This window comes from Myotis myotis, unplaced genomic scaffold (assembly GCF_014108235.1).
Source record: "Myotis myotis isolate mMyoMyo1 unplaced genomic scaffold, mMyoMyo1.p scaffold_m19_p_2, whole genome shotgun sequence".
Taxonomy (NCBI): Eukaryota; Metazoa; Chordata; class Mammalia; order Chiroptera; family Vespertilionidae; genus Myotis; species Myotis myotis.
Window position 1 is genome coordinate 166,188,728 of NW_023416324.1, and position 25,648 is coordinate 166,214,375.

Consider the following 25,648-nt stretch of genomic DNA (forward strand, 5'->3'; position numbering starts at 1 on the left):
TGAAAAGTGTAACTCGAGCTTTCATAAACAAGAGTTAAAAGAAACCTAAGGTCTGAATCCTAAGCAATTAATTTAAGGTCCAAACACTCACAATAACCTAGTTAACAGCTGACACCATATTCACGGCAAACAATAAGAGAATTCCCAGATGGACTGATAAAACTCAGTTTAGCAACACCGCCAGCAATTACCACTAGTGCTTGAGGTGGATGAAGAACAAACTCTAAAAATAAGTCTGTGAGGTGATAGCACTATCACTTGTTCTATATAATGACAATTTATAAATGAAATTTATTTATGAATTTTATAAATCATAAAACAGAGCATAATAGAAAGAAAAACTTTGATTTAAGTTATGGTATACCAAACTTCCCCTCTCCAAAGAAAGCATTTTAAAACTGAAGTCTGTTTGAATAAGTAGGTTGGAAACATTATTAAAAATTCTGCTGGAAATCCAAATAGATTTTATCCCAGTTAACACTATTTAAATATCTATTTATATCCTTTGAAATAAAATTCATTACAAAATCAAAATAATTTTATCAAAGTCAAAGTGGGCATATTTACAAACCACTCAGGTCTAAGTGTGACTAGACACTGCAAATAAAAAAGTAAGGTGAAAAGATGAGCTCTGTATCTTATTAAACTGTTCATGAGGTAACAGTCTTTTGACATCTTCAAAGACGTATTTTCAAAGGTGTCATTTTCTTTAAATTATTTTCATATGAGCCTGATCCATTATCAGTTATAAAAACACAATTAAACATTTTTAATGCAAATAATCTTAGACTTAGAGAAAAGTTGTCAGAATACTACAAAGAACATATTTTCCCTCAATCATTTACTGCCATTATGCCCCTGAAGCCCCAAATATTCTATTGGTATAAGCTACAAACAAGGATCTTTTCCTGAAGAGTACTAATTTAACAAATAAAGTTTAAAAATTAACACTGAGGGACTACTACCTTGTAAACCTTAGATCCCCTTCACATTTTATCAACTGGACCACCAATGTCCTTTAGAGCAAAAAGGGCCTGTGCAGGTACACACATTGCATTTCTTTAGTCTCCTTCAACCAGAACAGACCCCAGTCTTTCCTGTCTCACATGATATTGATGTATTGTAGACTGTGTCTTAATTTAGGTTTGTCTGGTGTATCTTTATAATGGGATTTAAGTTATACATTGCTAGAAGTGATGCTGGATTCTTCTCACTACATTCTATAAGGCGTCCACAGGTCTGATTTGACCATTACTGATATTAACTTTGACCGCTTGACTAGGTGGTATCGCCAAGGCTTCTCCAATGTAAAATTACTCTTTTTCTTTTTTTAATTATTTTGTATGGAGATATTTTGTGTGATTATACAAACATCCCATTCCTCATCACTGATTTTATTCATTTATTAATATAAGTATTAACATGGATTTATTTTACTGAATGGGTTATAATTTACAACTATATTTATTTTCATACCCAAATTATCCTAGTCTTGGCCAGCTGGAGCCTCTTCAAGCTGGCTCTATATCCTGTTGACATGTCCCCACCATTCTTCAAGTAATTCTTTACTTTCTATACCTTAAGATGCTCCAGGTTCATCCTACCTTTCCCTGCTCCAGCTATGGAATCTACCATACCTCCAAAGAGTTCTAGTTCTACGTATGACTCCTCTTCCCAGGAGCCTCCGGAGACTAGAAGAAGTGGGCTCCTCTCTCATTTCTTTGACCTTCCTAACTCCAGCTTCATGATTTCATTTCACTAGTGAACATGGTATATCTTTTTTAGAAGGTGAGAGAATACTGTACTACTTCTTATGTACTCATCTTAAAGGCTAACCAGTTGGTGAATCTCCAAAGTAAAGTGGTGAAATTATTTAAAATCAAGCAAGTTTAAGACTGGCAATAAATGTGATGCATCAAATTTTACCAATCTCTATACAATGTTGTACCCTATACAATTTTAAAATCACAGTAAAAACTCTCTTGATTGCCTCTCTTCTCTAAATTGTTAACTAACATGCTATATTCTAACTGAATGTGCTATACTAGACACTTTGATCTGTGTAAACTTTTCTCGCTGAAAGTATCCATGACCAGATTCCCAAGTGTTAGACTGAAGATAAACAATAAGGAGATATATTCAAGATTCTTTACAACTAATGGACCAAGTCATGGCTCATCTCCCTAAGTGGGACTAACGAAGCTGAGTCACTAGTCAAACACTTGTTTCTAAGTATATTATTTGATATGTTAATGTGACCATAATTTTATATGAACAGAGGTAGTCAATCATTTCAAGGAAAATTAGCAGAACATATGACCTGGCTTGACAGTGCACCAATTTGTGTTAGTAATTCACTTCCTTTAAAGAATCAAATTGGGAATGGAAAACGATGGGGTTACACACATGAGAAGAGACACATCATTTTCTAAATCACTTAAAAATGTATATGCTGGTAAAATACGTGGAAGTTTTCACTGTCTGATAACTATGTCCTGAAGAATAAAAAAGAGATATACAGTATACATTGTGATATGACACAGCTCTTTCTGGAACAGCATTAATTTAGCGTGAAATTATGAGCCAGGGACTTCCAAATGGTTTTGAACTAATTCTCTTAACAATGCTGTGCAATAACTATTATAGTACGTAGTCATTTTCACAAAGAAGCTAAGGCTCTGGGAGGTACCTGCCCAAGATAACACAGCTAATCTTTGGCAACTCTGAGTTAAAATAGATCTTCTCTAAGTTAGCACAAAGTTAACTATGTTGCCAAAGTGACATGAGTAACAAAAACAAAAGGAAGTCAATAGAAAATGGAAATAAAAGTTAAAGTATGTTTCAAAAAAAAGATTATTAAAGAAAGAAAAGGAAAAAACAGAAATGAAGAGTTCAGGTAACTTAGAAATGGAGTGAGAAGGAAAAGATAAGCCATGGAAAATAGCTTAGGCTGCTTAGGCTCAGGGTATAAAATAGGAAAATTGCCTGCTTTCTCATGGATATTTTAGTGACTGTGCTGTACTGATATAAATTCAGCTTAGAAACTGTTTTAAAATTTGAAGAACTTCTTTTCTATTCAGCATATGCTCTTTTAGATATCAGAAAACTCACTGGATAATACATTTAAGTATAAAATGAAAGAAAAAATACTGTTTCATGAAGCTTAAGTAAGGGAAACTTATTAACAAGGTAGACTCAAAGAGCAGTGCCAATCCCCAGTATTTTTATTTTTATTTAATAACCAGAGGCCCGGTGCACAAAAATTTGTGCACTCGGGGGCAAAGGGGGTCCCTCAGCCCAGCCTGTGCCCTCTCGCAGTCTGGGACCCCTCGGGAGATAACGACCTGCTGGCTTAGGACTGCTCCCGGGTGGCAGAGGGCAGGCCCAATCCCTAGGTGCAGCCCCTGGTCGGGCTCAGAGCAGGGCCGATTGGGGAGTTGGGGCGCCGCCCCGTCATGCACAGAGCAGGGCGATCGGGAGGTTGTGATGCCACCCTCAGTCACGCTCAGGGTAGGGCCGATTGGGGGGTTGGGGCACCGTCCCCTGTCACACTCAAGGCAGGGTCGATGGGGAGGTTGCGGCGCCACCCCGTCACACACAGAGCAGGCCCAATCAGGGGGTTGGGGCACTGCCCCCTGTCACTTACAGAGCAGGGCCCATCAGGGGGGTTGGGGCACTGCCGCCTGTCACGCACAGAGTAGGGCCCATCAGGGGGTTGGGGCGCCACCCTCTATCACCCACAGAGCAGGGCTGATCAGGGGGTTGGGGCACCACCACTGTCACACTCAGGGCAGGGCCGATGGGGAGGTTATGGCTCTACCCCGTCACACACAGAGCAGGGCCCGTGGGCGGGGGTGGGGGTGGGGGGAGTTGGGGCGCCGCACCCTGTCACACACAGAGCCGCAGGGCGATCATGGGGTTTGGGCGCTGTCCCGTCACGCTGATCCCGGTGCTGGGAGGCCTCGTGGCTCCGCTGATCCCGGTGCTGGGAGGCATATTACCCTTTTACTATATAGGGTAGAGGCCTGGTGCATGGGTGGGTGCAGGCTGGTTTGCCCTGAAGGGTGTCCTGGATTAGGGTGGGGGTCCCCACTGGGGTGCCTGGCCAGCCTGGGTGAGGGGATGATGGCTGTTTGTAGCTGGTCACACATCCTTCAGGGAGGGGGTCCCCACTGGGGTGCCTGGCCAGCCTGGGTGGGGGGATGATGGCTGTTTGCAGCTGGTCACACACCCTTCAAGGTGGGAGTCCCTACTGGGGTGCCTGGCCAGTCTGGGTGAGGGGCTGAGGGTTGTTTTCAGGCTGGGGGTGACTGAAGCTCCCAACCGCTCCTTTTTTTCTTTTTTTATTCTGGGCCAGCTTTAGCTTTGAGGCTTGGCTCCAGCTCTTAGGCCTCCGCTGCTGAAAGTAGGTTTCTGGCCTTTGCTTATAATGATGCGATCCTGCTGGTTGAAGCTGGTGGACTAAAGCAGGTTTCTGGGGTTTTGTTTAGCTTCTATATTTGTTACATAGTTGCTTAGAGCTGTAGCTCAGAGGCTGCAGCGGCAGGCGGGGAACGTTGGAGTCCTCCGTCACTGAAGCAAGCAAGCCTCATGTTAGTTTCAAGCTGCTTGGCTGCCGGCCGCCATCTTGGCTGGCAGTTAATTTGCATATTGCCCTGATTAGCCAATGGGAAGGCTAGCGGTCGTACACCAATTACCATGTTCCTCTTTTATTAGATAGGATATTAATCTTTCACTGACTTCCTTAGGTTCTTGAGGATCTAAGTAAATCTTAATAAGCAAGCAAAACATCTTTAAGCTAAGAACCTACTAGCATCAGGAAAGAACTAAATAACTCCACAAAGTGGAGTGGGGATGGTGGAGGGGAAGGGAAAGCCACACTGCCTAGTGCAGGTGAGAAGCCGCACCAAGTATAAGAGGGTGTTCACAAGGGGGAGTTGGTGGCCCGGCCTACAGGTGAGGAGAATGTCTGTGTAGGAACGTAGTCCGGTGCAGGGCATTGGAGCACAAGCAGGATGAAGAGGGCATCTCCATAAAAACATAGTCTGACTTCAGGTGAGGAGGGATTCCTTGAGTAGAGTGCAGGGTGAGAGAGAATGAGAGGGGGAGATGTCTGCACAAAGGGACAGAGCCTGAGCTCGGTAAAAAGGACTCCATGAAGAGGGCATCCTGACACAGGATGTCAGGGCCTAGATGAGGTGAAAAGGGTACCAGCACAGGGTGAGGCACTGCGGAGGTGGCCTGGAGTCAGTGTAAAAACCTGAGCTGGGTGAAGAGAAAGTTTGTTCAATGAAGGGGAGAGCGACAAGTTTGGTTACATAAAGGAGCACTGATCAAAATAAGTAAATATATTAATGATACCTAGAGCCAGATTTCTCATTGTCAGAAAAAGGAGTTACAAATATGGAAAAAGAGAAAATGAGAACCCTGGATTATTGAATTCATATTATAAGTACTAATGTCAACTTATGGTTTTTAATACAGACATATATGTATGACCAGGAATAAGATGCAAATGTGTGTATATGTATTTATGAGTGTGCATGCACACATGCAGTGTTTGTTCCCTAGCTCTTCCCACTGAGAGGGTCTGGGAACAGCAATATTCCAGTAATAATGAGCATATCAGTTCCCAGCTCTTGATTTCTATATACCATTCTCAAAAAAAAATAAAAAATAAGCTAGGTTAGGTAGAGTACAGAATGAGCATGGAACATCTTGTGACATGGAAGGACAATATTAGGACAAAAGGGGAACTTGGATGGGGTGTGAAATTAGACGTTGTAATCAGTATCAACATCCTGATTTTAATCGTTGCTAGGAGAAAATCTTTATTTCTAAGAAAAAAACATTAAAGTATTTAGAAGAGATGGGGCTTCAAGTCAGCATCTTTCCCTCAAATAGTTCAGGAAGAAAAGTTCTTTGTATATACTTTTCTGTAAGTCTGAGGTTAAATGGATGAACAAGGAATGGAACTGGGGACGGTGAAAAGGCAGCAAAGTGAAAGGCAGGAGGAAGTACTTACTGAGGTCTTCAGCCAGTTGGACTCGTTTACCAGTGAGCAACTTAACCTTCTTCTCACCATCTTCAGCGAAATCTTCCAGTACTTCTTTAACATTTTTCTCTAATCGCCTGACTGTTCAAAGTAAATAAAAAACCTGAGGAGCACCGTTTTTATGAATGGACAAGGATATGAAATTAACAATACGTGGAGTAAGTTCTTATTTTTCTCATCACATTAGATCTAGTAAGTTCAGACTTCTCACAGTTACAGGGAGAATATTTACCTACTATTCAGTGCTTTTAACAACATAAAACTAATATATTTTCTCAGAGAGTCATATTCTCAAGCCCTGACACTTTAACAGAAGTGCAGATTTCTAAAAAAAAAACTAAGTGATGCTTAGGAGTCCTTTTCTAACAGTTTTTCTGTAATAAAGAGAGACTCCTGCTATGTTTTGTCTCCATCCTTTTCAATTATGATTTATTTTCATTAATATTTTAAGGGCAAATAATAATTTTCAGTTTTTCAAATAAATCTATCATAAATAAATCTATCTACCATCTTATTCCTGGTCATACATATATGTCTGTATTAAAAACCATAAGTTGACATTAGTACTTATCATATGAATTCAATAATCCAGGGTTCTCGTTTTCTCTTTTTCCATATTTGTAACTGAATTAGGGCATGCTATTATAAATGGATGTTATTACTGTATTTTTTATGTCAAAATTAGAAAATGGTCCCTCTGTGACTTACCTTCAGTGTTTGTAAGTTGTTGTCTTAAAGTATTTGCTGTGATTGCAAGCATGCGCTGTATTCGCCAAAATAGGACAACATCATTGCATTCCAACTGAAATATCAGGTAATTAAGATTACCAAATGCAAGTTTAAACATAAATTTGATCATAAACACAGACAACTACTAAATAAGTGCCTCTAGTCTAAGCTTTAAAAATACTCAGACTTACCTAACATATACACTGAGTGGCCAGATTATTATGACCACTCCATCAGTACTTCATTGACACTTCCAAAAATACTGAATATTGAAAACTTCCTAAGCAAATACTCTCAAGGTATTATTATTATTATTATTATTATTTGCATAACTAATTCACTTCATTGTACTAATGGGGTGGTCATAATAATCTGGCCACTCAGTGTATATTCCTATTGTAGATAGAAGCTACTGAATAATTTCTGCACAGGATCCATCAAATTCTGCATAATTTGGGTTCTATCTACCACACACCTATATAGCTTTGTTTTAATTCCAATAAGAAAGCAAATAAACTTGGGAAGTAGGGCATTTCATTATGTTTTATACAAGCAGAAATCCACAGCATATTATGACCTTTAATTTGTATTTAGTTTCAACACATAACCATGTTAAAGTATGTCCTTAGGTTAACCTCTTTTCTTTGAGTGTATACTCAAGAAATTTTTGAAATTCAGCTGTATATGAAAATAATTAATGATATATATTTAAAAAGAATTTTATTCTGTAGAGAGGTCTTCTCAACATTTAAAATTAGGGCAAAAAATTTGCAACTTTTTAACAATAGGTGCATTTAATTGTAAATTTATTTTAAGCTGCTGAAAATTCAAAAGGAAAGCATTTTAGGGGCTCAAATAAGATCACTGATCAATAGAACATTTTCAGGATATATTTCAAAACATTTCTGCTTGTAAAAAAAAAAAATGCTCAAAATATGTCCGTTTGCTGCCACCTACAGGTTACTTTGTAAAATGTGACGTTAAACTATAACTGTCCATTCCAAAAACTTTATAGTGCTTTAATAATTTAAAGTAAGATTTTATTGAGAGAATTACAGCCTAATATAGGAAACTAGCACAATAAAAACTGTTTTACAGTATGATTTCCACTATTGAATGGATGATTGTCTTATACACATACACACACATACAACCTTGCATAGAAAGAGTTGAACAAAACTATGTAAAAAAATGTTAATTAAAATTACTTCTAGGTGAAGGGTTATAAAAGGGACTATTTCCTTTTGCATATTTTTTACATTTATTTATTGAATTTGTTTTCTACAATGGGAATGTATTATTTTATAACAGAAGAAGTAAATTCTTAAAAAATATTTTAAAGTGGTTTAGTGCCTATTATATGCCCACACAATCTTAAAGGCACTGGGATGATATGAATGTAAGGTGCAAATACTACCAAAGTGGTAAATATCTTTGAAAAGATAGGGGCTAGATTACTCTTTATAAATCACACATTTTTTCCAGAAGATCAAAAGACTTAAAATTAATGCTAAAGTTTACTTTTAAACATCTAAAATACTATTGCTATAAAACATTTCTACTTGTTTTTTGAAACCTTACCTCAGAATCTACAAAATGCCTTTGATAATAATAAAAGCCTCTTCGACACAGGTTACAGTGGTTTAGAGCTGTTTTTAAGAAATGTCTTCTATAAACTTGGTGCCAAGTGTCCTTAATCTAATGAAAAAAGAATACAAACACCAGAGTTACTATACACTTGTCAAGTTAATCAAACACATTCTGCAAAGTCATCTACAAAGCTTATTTGTATTTAAAAAATTAATTAAAACCAATGGCAACGGTGTTATTCTACCAACCTTTTTTACCCATTAAATTTTTTCAAGATAAAGATTAGATTTCCTACTAGTCTGCCCCCTTACCAGCTTATGTACTTCAAAATTTTCAGTATTTTTTAACAACCATTGCTGTTATAGTCAAATAATCATCTTGTACAATAGCAAAAGTAGAAATTATCTTACCCTAATTCAAGGTAAAGATTCCAAGGCAACAAGAGGTTGTGAACCTTGGACAGTTAGGACTAGAAGGTGGTTTCAGACCATGCCCATTAACCAACCCAACAATATTTCCTTTCTGATTATTAAATTTCAGTTACTACATCATAGTATTGCTATACACTCCGTTAGCGTTCAAGGTTCTTTCATACCACTATTGTTTTTAAAGCATAACAATATTAAGTAGGTAGAATAAGTATCACTACCACCATTTGACAGGTGAAAAAAGGGGCTCAGAGAGATTATATCAATTACTGAAAGTAATATTACTAGCGAATGGAATGAAACTGTACTAGAATTCACATCTCCTGACATCTAGTCCATCCACTATTCCTGTCAGAGTACTTTCTTAGCATTTTTATAGGTTCATAAAGTGCACTGAACAAAGTGTCTCCTGGAAAAAAACCCTGAGATTTTCTTGCTCACAGAATATGCAGCCAATCCACATCCTACATATGGACAAAGTTCCTCCCACTGTACTTATAGCCACAGTAAACTTAAAAGTATCAAACTGAATACAACTAATTATTAATGAGAACTAGGACAATGTGGATAAATTAAATCTATGTTCATGTAATCATTAGTCTTAATTTCATTTTCAATCTATATATATATAAAAGCCTAAGCGACCATTACTACCGAAACGACCGGTCAACCAGTCGCTATGATGTGCACTGACCACCAGGGGGCAGGCGCTCAACACAGGAGCTTCCCCCTGGTGGTCAGTGCACTCCCAAAGCCAGCCAACCTCCCCCAGTCCCTCCCCCTGGCCGGCAAACCTCCTGCAGTCTCTCCCCCTTGTCCCCCTGGCCCCGTTCAGCAGCCAGCAGCTGGCAGGCCCCAGCTGGCCCGGCCCTGATCAGGATGGTGAGATGGCTCCCATAGGCCCTGATCACCGGCCAGGCCTAGGGACCCCACCCGTGCACAAATTTCATGCACTGGGCCTCTAGTTTATAAATAAAGCTACTACATATAACAGCTATAACTGTTTTGAATGTCAGTTTTCTTGTTCTGAACTCTGGTGGAATTTAAAGTAAGTATGTATACTCATTTCTTAAATGAGAAAACATAAATAGCAGATAATCTTTAAAAGAATTTATATGTGGCTCTGAAATTTTATATGACTGTCTCACTAGAATTACTTTTCTCGTTGGGTTTCACTTAAGCCAATTTAAGCTAATATTAAAGTGAGGTTTTGATCCCTTACACTCTAACTAGGAAACACAGGCCCAGAAACATTTTTATTCTTATTTTCCCCAAATAAACATCATGAAGGTAAGCAAAAAGTAGTCTAAACTGTAATTATTTTTATCCTCATATTTATTATAAGTGAGGAAAAAGAGAATCCAAAGGCATTATCCAACAAGAAACAAAGATTAAGGAAGCAAGTGCATGCTTTTTGGCATATTTATTACCAAGCTTGGATCTACTTCTACTCCTCGGGATTCGAGGTTCTTTCGGACTGTAGTTATCTCATCACTTGCAAGATAGGCTGGGTGTTCCTCATTACATTTCAACATCTTCTCCAATTCACTCTTGGTTTCGTTGTGAACACACTTTAAAATGTTTCAAAGACGACAGTATTTAGTTGGTTCATGATTTGGCACACTTATAAAAACAGAGTTCCAATTTTAATAAATATATTGCTATTGCACAATAAATGACACAAGTTTAATCACAACAAATAAGAACATACACAGTTCCCTGGTTTATACATGCAGGAACAACTTGGAATTATGAGAGCCAAAAAAGAAAAAAAAATTTTAGCCCTATTTGCTGTATTTTACTTTTGCTGAAATATTTTGCACGGAAAGAGATAATCTATAAATGCTTTATATCTAATAATTAGATGACTGTAATGACTTACACCTCTTGACATGTTTCTTTTCCAATAAATTAAATACAAAATTCATAGTGAAACTTTTAAATAGTCTTTTCATTAAAATATCTTGCTTTAGATTGCTTCTGTAAGGTACCCATTATTCTTAGATTCATTTCGGTTCTTCTCTATAATTGTTCACAATCTCTTCATCAAAGGAGGAAAAATATACATACAGGTGATAAGTTTGAAAATATGACTCTTAATTTCACAGTGTGAAATTAAATTTTTCTTTTCATTTTTCATTAAAAATAATTTATTGATTGATTTGAGAGAGAGAGAGAGAGAGGAAGGAAGGGAGGGAGGGAGGGAAAATGGGAGGGAAGGAGAGAGAAGGGAAGGAGAGAGAAACATCAATTTGTTATTCTACTTATTTATGCATTCATTGGTTGATTCTTGTATGTACCCTGACCAGGGACTGAACCCTCAACCTTGGCGTATTGGGACGATGCTCTAACCAACTGAGCTACCCAGCTAGGGCCTATCTCTTCATTTTTCAATCCTTCTTTTAAAATTGAATGTGTGAAAAAGCTTCAAATACACTGATTAAACAAGTCACTACCACAGCACTTAGCCCAAACTATACTAAGCTACAGAATCTGAGCATTTGTACAAAAATAACACTTAAGTACAAAAAATTTGCTTTTAAACAGAACTAATAGTCTCTGAAAACATGACATTTTAGAAGAAATATTATTTAATAAAGAGAAATTTCACTATTTCCTTAAATATCTGCTATTTGGTCTGAGGTAGGAAGGAAATCTCTAAATATGATTTTCCTCAACTTTTCCTGTTCTGTTTTCACTTTCACCTGTCCATTTGTCCCCACTTCACCTGGTCTTCAGGACAACACTCCTCTCCCACCTATCCTGACCAAGATCTGCATTAGTTCAGCTTAGGTGAGGTGAGAATTTTCAGAAGTAACACCACAAAATAGTTTTCAGAGCATGGATTTATCATCTTTAACACAAAACAATCTTGAGTTTCTTTTCCTGCTAAATCCGGTCACTCAAAAAGACAAAGGATTGTAGATAGCTGCCTTAAACTTGCAATGTGAGGCCCGGAGACATTATTAATCTCCTTTATAATGTTTCTCACCCTAATTTCCAGGTATGAGGTCCAGAACAGTGTTTTTAAAGTGGGAGTGAGAGGGTTAGCAAGATTAGAGGAGAATTTGACAGGAGTCTGACAGGAGGCTTTGTTTTGAAAGAATAAACAAACATACACAAACAATTCCCAGGTGATTCTGATGCCCCTCCCCTCTACACTTTAAATTATGGCCTTTGTTCTAAAGCAGTGGTTCTCAACCTTCCTAATGTCGAGACCCTTTAATACAGTTCCTCATGTTGTGGTGACGCCCAATTTCATTGTTACAAATTGAACATAATTAAAGCATAGTGATTAATCACAAAACAATATGTAATTATATACGTGTTTTCCGATGGTCTTAGGCTACCCTTGTGAAAGGGTCGTTCGACCCCCAAAGGGGTCGCGACCCACAGGTTGAGAACCGCTGTTCTAAAGTCACTCTGAGTCCTATACCTGCTGCCCTGAAACCCTCTTCTCTGAAGGGGTTCTATATTCTTCCTCTGGGTTGCAGATCCTTGCACTGCCCTTAAAACTAATTCCTCTGCTTCTCTTGAAGAGATTCCCTATGGGTTGAAGTTCCTGAGGAAAAAAACACTCACATACAGGAATCATTTCTCTCTAAGAGTGATTGGCCAAAGCATATTTACCACAAGTTGCTGCATTAATTGTTCTGGAGGCTCTAGGTCTATTTCACTAGGACTTGAAGGTCGGACATCGTTTTTCTTTGGTGTCTATTTGCCTTATACCTGGTTTTTTCCAGTCAATAACCCCTCTCCCCTCCACCCCCATCTCAGAGTCAGAAACCTCTGATGGTCCCCTAGGGGTTCTTTCCGGACAGACCCTCCTCTCAGTCCATGTGCACACAGAGAAGACTGATGCACCCTGAACACAGGCATCATCCAACCAGGCACTCTGACCACTTCTTCAGCTTCTCCTTCAGTCTCTTAATGATTCCTTGCCCCCCAAATTCATCCCAGAAAGAAGAGGAACTGTCCCTTCACTATTTTAAGACAAATTGGGACTCACATCTGATAGGTATCTTCATCTCCCTTCTCTAATCACAGGGATTCAGGAACAAGAAAGTGTGTTACATGCCACCTCTTTTCCTGATTCGTTACTGCCTTCATTCATGTATTCTATTTACACTTGTTTATTTAAGGAATGAACAAGAATGAGACAGTGGGGTGAGACTGAATGCTAGATAGGAAAAGAAGCCACAACAATAAGGAAGGAATAAAAAGGGTGGGGGTGGGATACTTAATAATTTACCCATTTTCCCTCTTTTACTCATTGGTAAAGGTATTTACACTTGTCTTTACCAGTTTGTTCTTCTGAAGTGCTCATTAAATGTAAATAAATGAATTCTATAATTCTGTTTGTTTCCTGTCTGAATTTTTATACTTATTTTGTGAATATAGGAACAAAAAAGTAAAAGAATATAATAATTTGAATAGACAACTAACAAAAAATCCAGAGACAATATAATAGAATAAGGTTAAAAAAGTTATTATATTTCTTATTCTAATCATATTCATTCTACATCCTCTGAAACCTTTGTCATTCTTTTCCTTTTTTTCATAACTATAATCTTCAATTTAGGGAATTGAAATGAACAAAGCAATCAACCACAAAAGGGACATGATTCAACTCTTTCTTTTACTAACACAGCTACTTTACTTATAAATACTTTCATTCATAGTTTACTGTTTATTCTAAAGATTTTACATTTTAGAAAGGCTGACATAAACATTTGAAATTATTAAGACTGGTGCAGAGGCATGCATAGGTTATATTTTACTGCCTGAACTAAAATGACCAAAATTATATCATCATAAGGGCAGATTTGTTTGTTTTTACCTGTTCTTGGGTCCGATTCTTCCAGTACAGCCACCTCTTTTTCCAATCTGGACCCACCATGTTTTCAATTGCATTTTCAGCTAAACGATTGAAAGAAAAATTTAAATTCATCATGAATTTTGTCATTTACCAAGTACAGAAATTACAACTAATATTCTTGCTTTCATAACCACTTCAAAGTGATATAGCAATATAAAGTCAGATGAAGAAAAAGTTATATGATTAATAGGATGCATATATAAGAAATAATTTAATTATATATGTTTACAACCAATGAAAAGTACAATTCATTGTAAAGTTCTTGTAAAGTTCTCATAAGTATAGCAGCAAACACTAGAATAGTTTGAATACAGCTTTTTAGATTATCAGTACTTATGTCTAATTTACTTAATATTTTTAGTAGTAACTAAGCAGTCCACTAAAAAAAAAATTCCAGAAGTAATCTTCAACTACAGTATTAATAACAAAGACCTGGAAATATTAATTTTTTAAAAATTACAAATGTTCTCTGAAGTTGGATGATTCCTTCATCAGAAACTACTCAAAACTCCATAATCCCTGTCCCTACTTACTGTCCTTGAGACGAGCCTGAAGAGCCTCTTCCATGAAGTAAATAGCTGCGTCCCACTGCTGTTTATCAGATATGGACCGGTCTTCTAAAGCGTTATGTTGAATAACCCTCTGAAATAACAAGGGAAGAAAAACAGCTAATATGATTTGTGTCTTATCATTTGGTAATTTTATTCAAATCGATAGCTTAGCAAATATCTAAAATGACATAAAGCATGTCCCTCCCACACAAATGCAGGAGTTCCTAGTATCTGCCTATTTGCCAGCTTTCTGTCTAAAAAAACAACAGCGGAGAATTTCTCCTAGCCCAAATTAAATGAGCTGACCATCTCTAAGATCATTGTGGGGGGCTGGAGAGGGGCATAGTACACATTTAACTACATAAAATCTAACACCTAGAACCCTAGTATTTAGGAGTTAATGATTCAGATCATCTCTACCTCTCCTATTTATCATATGACCTATGTGTTAGCATTTCCAAAAAGAGAGGATAAAAATAATAACCATTATCTCACTAGTAACAGCATTGAAAAATGCAATGGAGGGAAGCTTAAAAGGTCTAAACAATCAATCACAAGCAAACGTTATTTATCATGAAAAAACTAGTTTTCAAATTTTTTAATTGTTGAATAAATGAAAATGGCACTATTCTCTCAAAAAGCCAATCTTAATAAGGCAGCTAACAAGAATAAATACAGTTTTCAAATATGAAGATAAATATTATTTATTCCAAAAAATTATAATTACAACCAGCCCACAGTCAGATATGCATTTTCCTGGAAGACAGTGCCTTTGTCTGAGCAGAGCAGGTGTTTAGTAAGGTTTGGGTTATGGTGAGAAGACTGTTACATATAACAGAAGATTTTTCAGATGGTGGAGTGAGGAGCCAGTGTAGGCAGAAATAGTGATCCAGGAACATGTAGTTGTCCCAAAGAGATCTGCAGAGAGAGTGTTCACGAAGGTGCTATTAAGCAAGATGAGCAACATAAAGTTAACAGAGAGGTATCTCATGGTGACACTGATGTTTGCCACAAATTATTTGTTTTTCAAAGCCACCCGTGGTAAAGTCAGAGATGGTAACAATTTCTGATGCCTCACAAAGGACAGAAATCTCCACCAAGGAAGTCCCTAGTGTCCAAACTTTGACCAAAAACATCACATTGAAGTCTCCCCAGATTGATGGTGGGGCTGCTGGTGACTTGGGCATGTTACTGACTGCACAACCATCACATTTGATTCCTTATTGACAACAACCACCACACACATCACCACGACTATAAAAGGTGGACTATCTGAAACAAGAATTGAGAAAAACATCGTGATCTCCGGAGATGCAGACAGTGATCAGGCCCAGGCGCCGGCCCAGGCCCAGGGAAGCCTCAGAGCAGTACCCGATATGTCGGTCATGAGAGTGGTGGTGCTCACAGAAAGGGAGGCGGAGGAAAGGGAAAAGTACGGTAAGAAATTCATTACTGAACAACATTCAACTTAGTGAACCGGAAGACTTCTGACCATTTCAGGTTGTAATGCCACACCGATAATTCACTGAATTTATACCATAGCTGGTAATGACCAGAAGCCTGAAGAATTAAAATACCAATGCCAAACCTTACCTTAACAGCTCTGGTCTACACTGTTCCCTCACATTCAATATGTATTTTATTTTATAACTACTTCTAAATATTCTTGGTTCTTTCTATTTCTTTTTTTTAATCAGGGGGTTTTGTTTTATTTCCTGTTTACTACCTGCATTATATGACTCATTTGATCCAAATGCTGGTGAACAGAGCAGCCCAGCTGGCAAATGCTGTTCAATGGAACAGGTACTGTTGTGCACAAAGGAAACTATGTGACTAATTTGAATCATGGTTTTCCTTCTTCCAGGTTCCTCCCATTGAGTTCCCACTGAATTACAGTAAATATTTACAGAGTTTTCAGACTGCAGTAAATGTACTGTATGAGAAATTATTAATACAGATTAAAAGCATTTCTTACATCTTGACACTTTCCTAATGTTTGACAAATTCATTGGGGATATTTTTTATACTGAACCCTTTTGACTTTCCTGTCCTTCAACTTTCTACTCTTAGTAGAACTAGAAGTCAGAGGGTGTCCAGACTGGGGAATTGTGAAGAAGCTCAGTGACCACGCACTGTGTGTAGAGACCCCGCCGCACCTCAGTGCCAACTCTTCTCAGGCACACGCGCTCTTCAGCAGCATTCCAGAAACAGGAGGGAGGAGAAAGAGAAAACAGTTTCTTCCTTTCTAATAAAGTATTCAGGCAGCTTAAAACCTTGGCGCTTCCTTTCTTAACATGTCCAAATTTCAGTACTTTCCATTGTTTGAACATTTGTGCAGAACACTTGCTTTGTACTAAAGCTCCCTGTCTACATGTAAAGCCGACCTTGTGTTATTGAGTAGGTCTATCTCTTTCAGATAGCCTGATGATTCATTCACACAGGTTTGAGGACACTGGGGAGAGGAGTTGGTAGGGGCTGTGGTGGTTTTCTGATGGTTACAGGAAACCAGACCATTTAAGGCTGACACCAGAGACCTGATAGGGACTATTAACTGTATTGAACATTTTTTTCTTTTGCTTTTGATCTATGTATAGTTAGGATGCAAGATTAGATTTATGGCAGCTTCAAGTTCTTTTAAATGATATTTTGCTTTTAGTAATACTGTTATAAAATAAAGTTGGTTTAGTCTCTGAAAAAAAAAAAAGAATGAAATAAAAGAATGCTTACAAAATACACAGCAGTTTCTGGTACCTGGTAAGCATTCAACACATGGTAGTTAGCATTATGATTTAGGAGTCTAACATTTTATGACTCAAATCCACTGAAAATCAATGCATCTAATTCCTTACCAGAAAGTAAACCGAGAAGCAGCTAACCTCTATTAGTTCAGGCTAATGGATAACAACCTGTTGAAGTTTATAGAAGCCTGTTTACTGAGAAGTTTGCTTTTTTTCTAAAATGATAACCAAGCAAGAAATAACAGAAGGCAATTACAGAAGGGCAGAGAAATGTCAAAGGGTCAATTACAGATCATAAATCTATTTCTTTCCTTCATTATTTTAAATTCAGAATCTAATTTAGTCATATAAAACATTTCTTATAAAAGTATCAATTTGAGAAATTACATAAACATATGAGGCTGACACCCTAATATACAAACAACATACCAAACTGTCCTCTGCAAAGTCATTCCACTTGTGGCGTTTGATACTTTCTTCCTTAACAGCCTCTTTCAGTTTATCAAATATGTCATCATGCTCTTTTCCTTTTGGTTCTGTCATGAAGCGGGAAAACTCTTCTTGTAGTGTCTCCCAAGCAACCTAGAATTATTTAAAAGAAAAAAATTATACTACATACTTTTATTTAATTTATAACATGAAAAATACACACATGAACTTAAGTCAGATGTGATAGGTCAGCTTATCAGAAAAGACATTATGAAACTGCATTAAGACAACCATCAACAAATATAAACTCTGGCCTAGACATCTACACTGGCAGCTGGTGGGATAGATTTGAATTCCTGGCATGTGTTGACAGACATACACAGTGCTTTACGTTTTTTAAAATTAGTATCTAATATTTAAAAATTGAGAGTGAAAGATGAATAGTGAAAGAAAAGAGCAGTGTCAAAACAGCATTTTATATTTAGCCCTCTTCATTTCAAACATTAAGAAATTATGGCATGAAGAAAGGTACCTGTACAAAAATACATAGTGAAGTATTAAAATCAATGTTTCCTGACCTTCACCAGATCTGCATCTTTTACCACACCCAGGTGTGAAGGGGCAGAGCCGGCAGGAGACAGAATCATTGCCATTTCTATGACCACTTCCACTGCTTGAACCGTAGGATATAAAAATATCCTATCATGAGGTAGGGCCCAGAAAAACGTCAGGGCTGGTAGTGAGGACAGCTAGTGAAGTGGTGGCACCAGTGCTAATTATCAGGGGTAAATGTGCAGAGAAGTGGGCAGGGGTCAGCAGCACATAGCTGGGGCAGTATGACCACAAGTGTTCTTAGAAAGGGAGGCATAAGGAAACTGAGAAGAGCGGTGAAGAAGCTATATCTGGAACAGGATAGGAAAGGGGTGAAATACACCTGAATAATCAGAGACTGACATTTTGTTTCTAAGGTAGGTATGAAAAACAAAATTATTCTTAACACTGATTCTAATTTCATGAGCATCCTCAAACAGAAGTACCGGAGGCAGACTCTTAGCTGGAACACTCGTGCTTCAGAGTGATATGCATGGCTGATCACCTTGAATGGAGGTCATCATCATCGCCATCATAACAGCACTGGCATTTACTGAATAGTTACTATGGGCCAGGCATTGTCTAAGTATTTTATATACATTAACTCATTTACTCCTGTAACAATCGGTGAGATAGGCAACATTATCAGCCCTATTTTTATAGATGAGGAATCAGAAACCTTAAGCTACTAGCCCAAGGATCACACAGCTAGTAAGTGGTAGGGTAACAGAAATGCAAATTTTTTAAGGTACTTTCTTATAATTTCTGGTCTAACCTTCTGGCAAGATCCAAACTAAAGAATTATTTAAGTATAATTGAGCCTTGCAGAAAATCAAGACATGAAATGTTTTATCCATTAAATATTTTCCTTATGGAGTCTTTATCCACGAAAGAAGTTAAAAATGTTTCACATTTGAAATATTTGCAAATTTTGGCAGTTTTGTTAAATGCTATCTTTGGGGAGGAAAACAATAATACCCTCAGACCAACACCATACCAATTAGTAAAGATATATAACAGTAGTAACTGGTAGCAGCATTAAGGTTAATCCCAACACAGATATGAGGAATAAAGAATGGAGTATAAAGACAAAAAGAAAGATAGTGGCTGTGATGGGAATAAAATTTAAAATTCACAGCTCCTACTCCCTTCAGATAATGCTTCTTACCCATTTAATTAAATTATATCCTAACCTCTACTGCTTTATTAGGAAGCTGTTTATCAGTCCACTGTTTGAGCTTGATGTCCACTGTGGTATTAAAAGTCCCTGAATTCATGGTCTGTGCAGCTGGAAGATAGATGTTTTCAATCACATGAGTTGATACTCTTTCCCACAAAGACTGCTGAAGGATTTCCTCCCTGGAATTTAAAAAGAAAACATTTCAAGAACACCAAATTTAAGTATAATATTAAGTTATTAAAACAGCTTTATCGCAGTATAATTAACTTACAATAAATCGCACATGTTTAAAGTGTTGACATATGTAGACACCTGTGCATAACAACAATCAAGATAATGAACTAGCCATCATTCCCAAAAGTTGTCACCACTGGATCTGCTTTTTGTCACTACAGATTAGTTTATATTTCCCATAATTTTATATAAATGCATTCATACAGCATGTACTCTTATTTTTTGTCTTTTTCACTCAGCATAGTTATTTTGAGATTTATCTATGGCATGTATAACAATACTTCACTCCTTTTTACTGATGAGTAATATTCCATCATATGAACCTGTTTACCCATTCACTTGCAGATGACCATTTGGGTTGTTTCCAGTTTTTGTCCATTACAAATAAAGCTGCGATGAACATTCCTGTACAAGTCTTTGCATGGACATACGCTTTTGTTCCTCTTGAGCAAATATTCTATAAGTGGAATGGTGATTCATATGGTAATTATATATTTAATTTTTTAAGGTAATGCCAAACTGTTTTCCAAAATGGCCAGACCATTTTATGTTCCCATCAATAGAGTATGAGAACTCTAGATCCTCCATCTTGCCAACACTTGGTATATTAGTTCTTTTAATGTCAGTCATTTTTAATAGATTTATAGTTTATCTCATTGTGATTTGAATTTGTATTTCCATAATGACTAATAATTCTAAGTAGATTTTCATTGGCTTATTTGCCTAATATTAATACATACATTATGCATATTGACTGTGAACCAGAGTCCAAGTCTGAAAACTTGGTATAATTTTAACAATTTATCAGACCACAGGATGAAGCACAGAGATGTTATGGAATATTGCTAAGTAATATTGTACCACATTTCATAATTAAAGAAACAATAGATATAAAGGATGCACAACCAAGTTGAAAATTCTGCCTTGAAAGATATTTTACATGAATACAGATCTCTAAATAAGAAAAAGAGAACTATTTCTTTCCTTTTTTTAAAATATTTTATTTTTATTTACGTATTTATTTTTTTATTTTAATTTAAATTCCTTACTGCTCTCCCCAGATGCTCCCACCCCCCAGCATATGCCCTCACCCCCCTAATGTCAACTATTTCTATCAAGAAAAAACCCCCTGAAATCTCAAGCAAATATTTATTTGATTTGTTCCAAACTAATTTCTACTACTACATACTACTAAAATATGTAATATACAAAAATATTCTGCTTATCAAGTGGTCTGTCACTTGATATAAAAGTAACCTCAACCTCTAGGATGCAGCTGAAAGGACAAAGCAGAAACATACTCCACTCCCTCTCCCCTATCTTGCCTTGTAGGGGTGGGCCCTCAGCCCAAGCCCCCTCCTTTTCTGAGTGACCACAAGAATGCCGGTATTGACCTAACTCCCCCAACCACCACCTGAGTGGACCAATGAAGCTCCAGGAATGCAGCTAAGGTCCTGATAAGGCTATAGTGGGGGACGGCCCAAGCCTCAGCATGTGCTGGTCACTTCCTGATCTTTGTGCTGTAAGACCCTGATGAAAAACCCTGACCTAAATGACCAATCTCTGTAACCCACGTCACCCCCTAAGCCCACCCATAACTAGCCCTATATAACCTTTGTTCTCTTGGAACTCGGGGCTCTCTCTTGCATCCAGTAATGGAGGCGGGGGGGGGGGGGGACCAAGCGAGCTTGCATAAAAGACTCTCTGCTTTTGCATCGGATTTGGTGCTCCCTGGTGGATCTTTGGGGGGTCTTGAAATCTGGGCATAACACAGCCACAAAGCCGAGGGTAGTAAAAACAGATATCCCAGCTGTCTAAAAGCCACACTTAATTTTCTTGGATCAACACTCCCTCTTATCCGAGACTACTCATACTTAATATTTTGTGTAAAATTAAGTTTATTGAGCTTAGCTGGTGGTTTTCTCTTGTTAACTTTCAGGTAAAGAAAAGAATATGAGGCCTGGCTGGTATGGCTCTGTGGCTGAGCAACGACCTATGAACCAGGAGGTCATGGTTTGATTCCTGGTTAGGGCACATGCCTGGGTTGCAGGCTCAATCCCCAGTGGGGGATGTGCAAGTAGCAGCCAATCTATGATTCTCTCTGATCATTGATGTTTCTTTCCATCTCTCCTTCTCTGAAATCAATACAATTAAAAAAAAAAAAAAAAGAATATGAGGAGAGGATACACCACTGTGGACCAGAGGACAAAGTCAATTTAGTCATGCTGTTCATGACAAATAATGGGAGAATGCTAGAAGCAAGCTGAAGAAAAGAAGCTTGTGAGGAGAACCAAGATGGTGGCATAGGTAAACATCTGAACTTGCTGCCGCGTACAACCACATTAAAACTATAACTAAAAGACAAAACGAATATCATCCAGAACCACGGGAAGGCTGGCTGAATGGAAATTCTACAACTAGAAGGAAAGAGAAAAGTGCATTGAGTTCGGCAGGAGGTGGAAGTGTGGAGGTACGGAGGCGCACGCGAAAGGGGCTGGTAGCTGGGTATGCTGTTGTCTTTTTTATTCGGGAGGGAGATGCAAGCTCCTGACTGCTCTGAACTCCAGCTGTGGGCAAAAATTTGGGGACCCAGACTCATATGGAGAGAAACTGTACTGTCTGGCATTGGGCTGGAACGTGAGGGAGGCTTCCTGGCAGAAGTGCTTACAGCATTCATTGTTCCTGCACAGGGTGGAGGGACACAGACCCCAGGACCTCCCTGAGGCAAAGCAGACTGGCAGCCATTGCGGTTTGCTCCACCCTGGTGATTCCCTGAGACCCCGCCCCACCCAATTTATATCCCCACCCAAGCTGTGCACAGAGGCTTTTGCATACTAATGGCCTGGCCTTTCTCTGCCTAAAAAACTGTCAAACTGTAGCTGGGTCAGAGAAACCCAGAGATTCCAAAAGAAGGCCCTCAGCTCCTCAGCAGCCTGCATTACTTCACAGCTGCGCCTCATCTGGGCACCTCCAAACCCCAAACAAAGAAGAGGAATCTGCAGATCTCTCTGTAGCTTCTGCAGGGTGGCCTCAGGCAGTGGTTGACTTTGAACCTCCTTGGAGATCCAAGAGCCAGTCTACCCAGTGGTCAGAGGGAGACCATCCAGATTACAACTCTTCACATCCATAACAGACACACTCAGGGGGCAGACTCAGTGAGCACCAAAGCCCCAATGAAGCAAGTCCTGCCCCATAAGGGTGTTTCCAACACAGAAGTTCTCCCATTGTAGACACAACTGGTCCTCACAGCCAATTGGCCTGGAGGTCAACTCCTCCCAGTGATACCAACAGCAATCAAGGCTTAACTATAACAAGACTGTGCACACAGCCCATCAAGGGGTGCACCAAGAGTGTCCACCTCAGGTAATTAGGGAGGCTGAACCACTGGGCCCTACAGGACACCTAGCACAGAAAGCCATTCTATCAACACAGGAAAGCAGCCAAAATGCAGAGACAAAGAAATAGGTCACAAATGACAGAAATGGAGGAAAGCAAACTACTGGATATAGAGTTCAAAACCACGGTTATAAGGTTACTCAAGAATCTTCTAGAAACTTCCGAGAAATATAGTGAGACCCTCAAGGATATGAAAAAGGACCAATTAGAAATGAAGCATACACTGACTGAAATAAAGAATAATATACAGAGATCCAACAGCAGACTAGGGGATCCCAAGAATCAAGTCAAAGATTTGAAATACGAAGAAACAAAAAACACCCAACCTGAAAAGCAAAAGGAAAAAAAAATACAAAAATATGAAGATAGCGCAAGGAGCCTCTGGGACAACTTCAAGCGTACCAACATCCCAATTACTGGGGTGCCAGAAGAAGAGAGAGAGCAAGATATTGAAAACCTATTTGAAGAAATAATGACAGAAAACTTCCCCTACCTGGTGAAAGAAATAGACTTACAAGTCCAGGAAGCGCAGAGAACCCCAAACAAAAGGAATCCAAAGAGGACCACACCAAGACACATCATAATTAAAATGCCAAGGGCAAAAGACAAAGAGAGATTAAAAGCAACAAGAGAAAAACAGTTAGTTACCTACAAGGGAGTACCCATACGACTGTCAGCTGATTTCTCAACAGAAACTATGCTGGCCAGAAGGGAGTGGCAAGAAATATTCAAAGTGATGAATAGCAAGAACCTAGAGCCAAGATTACTCTACCCAGCAAAGCTATCATTCAGAATTGAAGGTCAGATAAAGAACTTCACAGACAAGAAAAAGCTAAAGGAGTTCATCATCACCAAACCAGTATCATATGAAATACTGAAGGGTATTCTTTAAGAAAAGGAAGAAGAAAAAGGTAAAGCTAAAAATTATGAACAACAAAGTAACAACAAATACATATCTATCAACAAGTGACTCTAAAAATCAAGTGAATAAAAAATCTGACAAACAGAATAAACTGGTGAATAGAATAGAAACAGGGGCTTAGAAAGGGAGTGGACTGACAATTCTTGGGGGGAAAGGAGTGTAGGGGGTGCGGGAAGAGACTGGACAAAAATCGTACACCTACGGACGAGGATAGTGGTGGGGTGGGGGGGGGTGGGGGAGTAAAGGCAGGGGAGGGTGGGAACCGGGTGGAGAGGAGCTATGGGGGGAAAAAGAAGAACAAATGTAATAAACAAATGTAATAATCTGAACAATAAAGACTTATTAAAAAAATAAAGAAAGAAAAGAAGCTTGTCAGGGCCTCCGTATTCACATGCCATTTTAAACACAAACTTAAGAAAATTTCTGAAAAAATAAACAAAAGATCATGACTGAGTTTCTGACTGCTAAAGCTTTCTGCTGCTCCTGCCTCAGAACAGACCTGGTCTGTTATTTCTTCCCAGCAATTTCTGGGTCAGGAATCTACATCCCAGACACCATTTCAAGGAGATTATAGCAAAAATTCAGACCACCAAATCCTCACAAGCATAATGCCACATTCTCAATGGAGCCTACTGCTTTCCAACCCACCCTGGGTAGCTATGTCACCTATCCAACCCAAGCCTCACTGGTTCTTCCCAACTCCCGCCTCCTCTTCCCCCACTGGCTTTTTTGTCATCAAGCTGCTGTCATCTGTCTAGACTCCCCTGCCCCCACCATTACAGTAATTTTTATTGTGATTTATTGTGATGCAAGACTCTGCTCCATAACACAAATCATTTTACATTCTCACTCTTTCCCTTTTCCTTGCATCTTCAAACCTCTCTTGACTCTTCCTATGGACAGTAATCATCCTCAAATTCTGCTGAGTGGAAGCTGCTCATTAATTAGTTGACTGTGCTTCAGAGTTAGGAAGCAGAAGCTATGTTTTCCTCCCCCCACCATTTCTCTTCTGGACCATTAGTTCCCAATTCTCATGTAAAAAAACACAGCCTCTTATACCATCCACTATGCTTACTTGTATCCCTACTCACATCGAACATTTTCCCAGCATATGTTCCATGTGACTGCAGACTTCTTTATACTAAGTTTTGCCAACATACAGGATAAATCCCACAAATATACAAACTACAACTCAAATTATAGTCATATTTACTATCCTCTTTATCTCCAGGAACCTTCCCTACTCTCGATTTTAATTTAATAAATTTTTAAAATGGAAATTTTTTCTTTTAATGCAGAGGACTTATTCCATATACTAATTTCAACCAACACAGAAAAAGTAAACACCCATCCACAATTCCTCTTTCAGTAGACAACCACTATTTACAGCTTAAGTTGTCATTTTAAAAAGTTAATGCTTGTGTATATGTATATTTACACAAGTAGATCATTACACATACTGCTTTATAAATACTTTTTTAAACTTAAAAGTACATCATACAGTTTTCCATGTCAACATCCTATATTTTTCAATGGCTCTACAGTAATCCATCTATGGATACATCAAATATTACATGTTTCCAAATAGTGAACAAGTTTTTTCACACTTCAATTTTTTTACACTTATAAACAAAACCATGGTAAAGATTCTTATGTGCTCATCTTTGTCAAATTTATCTTGATTCCATAGACTCCTAACAACGTAATTACTGGATGTCGATGTACTCTCTGTTTAATTGCCTCTTCTCCATTACTTTTGCATCCAATCACTAAATCCTGTCAATTCTATCTTCTAGGTAACCTATTAAATATCTCAGAATGTCTCCACTTCTCCACTTGCACAACCACCATTCAAACTCAATCCACTATGATGTCTTGTCTAGATTACTACAACAACTGCCTCCTTGCTTACAATTTTCTCCACCT

The 25,648-nt window shown here is 38.2% G+C and overlaps 1 protein-coding gene across 14 annotated transcripts in view; it reads right to left on the reverse strand.

Annotated features, from left to right (window-relative positions):
- The window catches only part of OPA1 (OPA1 mitochondrial dynamin like GTPase), a 94,619-nt gene that overhangs the window by 21,531 nt on the left and 47,440 nt on the right, over positions 1-25,648 (reverse strand). For 12 of the 14 annotated variants that reach the window (XM_036347735.1, XM_036347733.1, XM_036347742.1 and 9 more), the window contains 8 exons: positions 19,184-19,349; positions 17,400-17,552; positions 14,215-14,323; positions 13,643-13,722; positions 10,233-10,373; positions 8,366-8,482; positions 6,764-6,857; positions 6,026-6,136 (listed from right to left, as the gene is read on the reverse strand). In XM_036347735.1, the coding sequence (XP_036203628.1) occupies positions 6,026-6,136; positions 6,764-6,857; positions 8,366-8,482; positions 10,233-10,373; positions 13,643-13,722; positions 14,215-14,323; positions 17,400-17,552; positions 19,184-19,349 (971 nt within the window). Of the gene's footprint in view, positions 1-6,025; positions 6,137-6,160; positions 6,554-6,681; positions 6,858-8,365; positions 8,483-10,232; positions 10,374-13,642; positions 13,723-14,214; positions 14,324-17,399; positions 17,553-19,183; positions 19,350-25,648 lie in introns of those variants that run through there. The other 2 variants (XM_036347738.1, XM_036347737.1) reach the window with 2 other exon arrangements.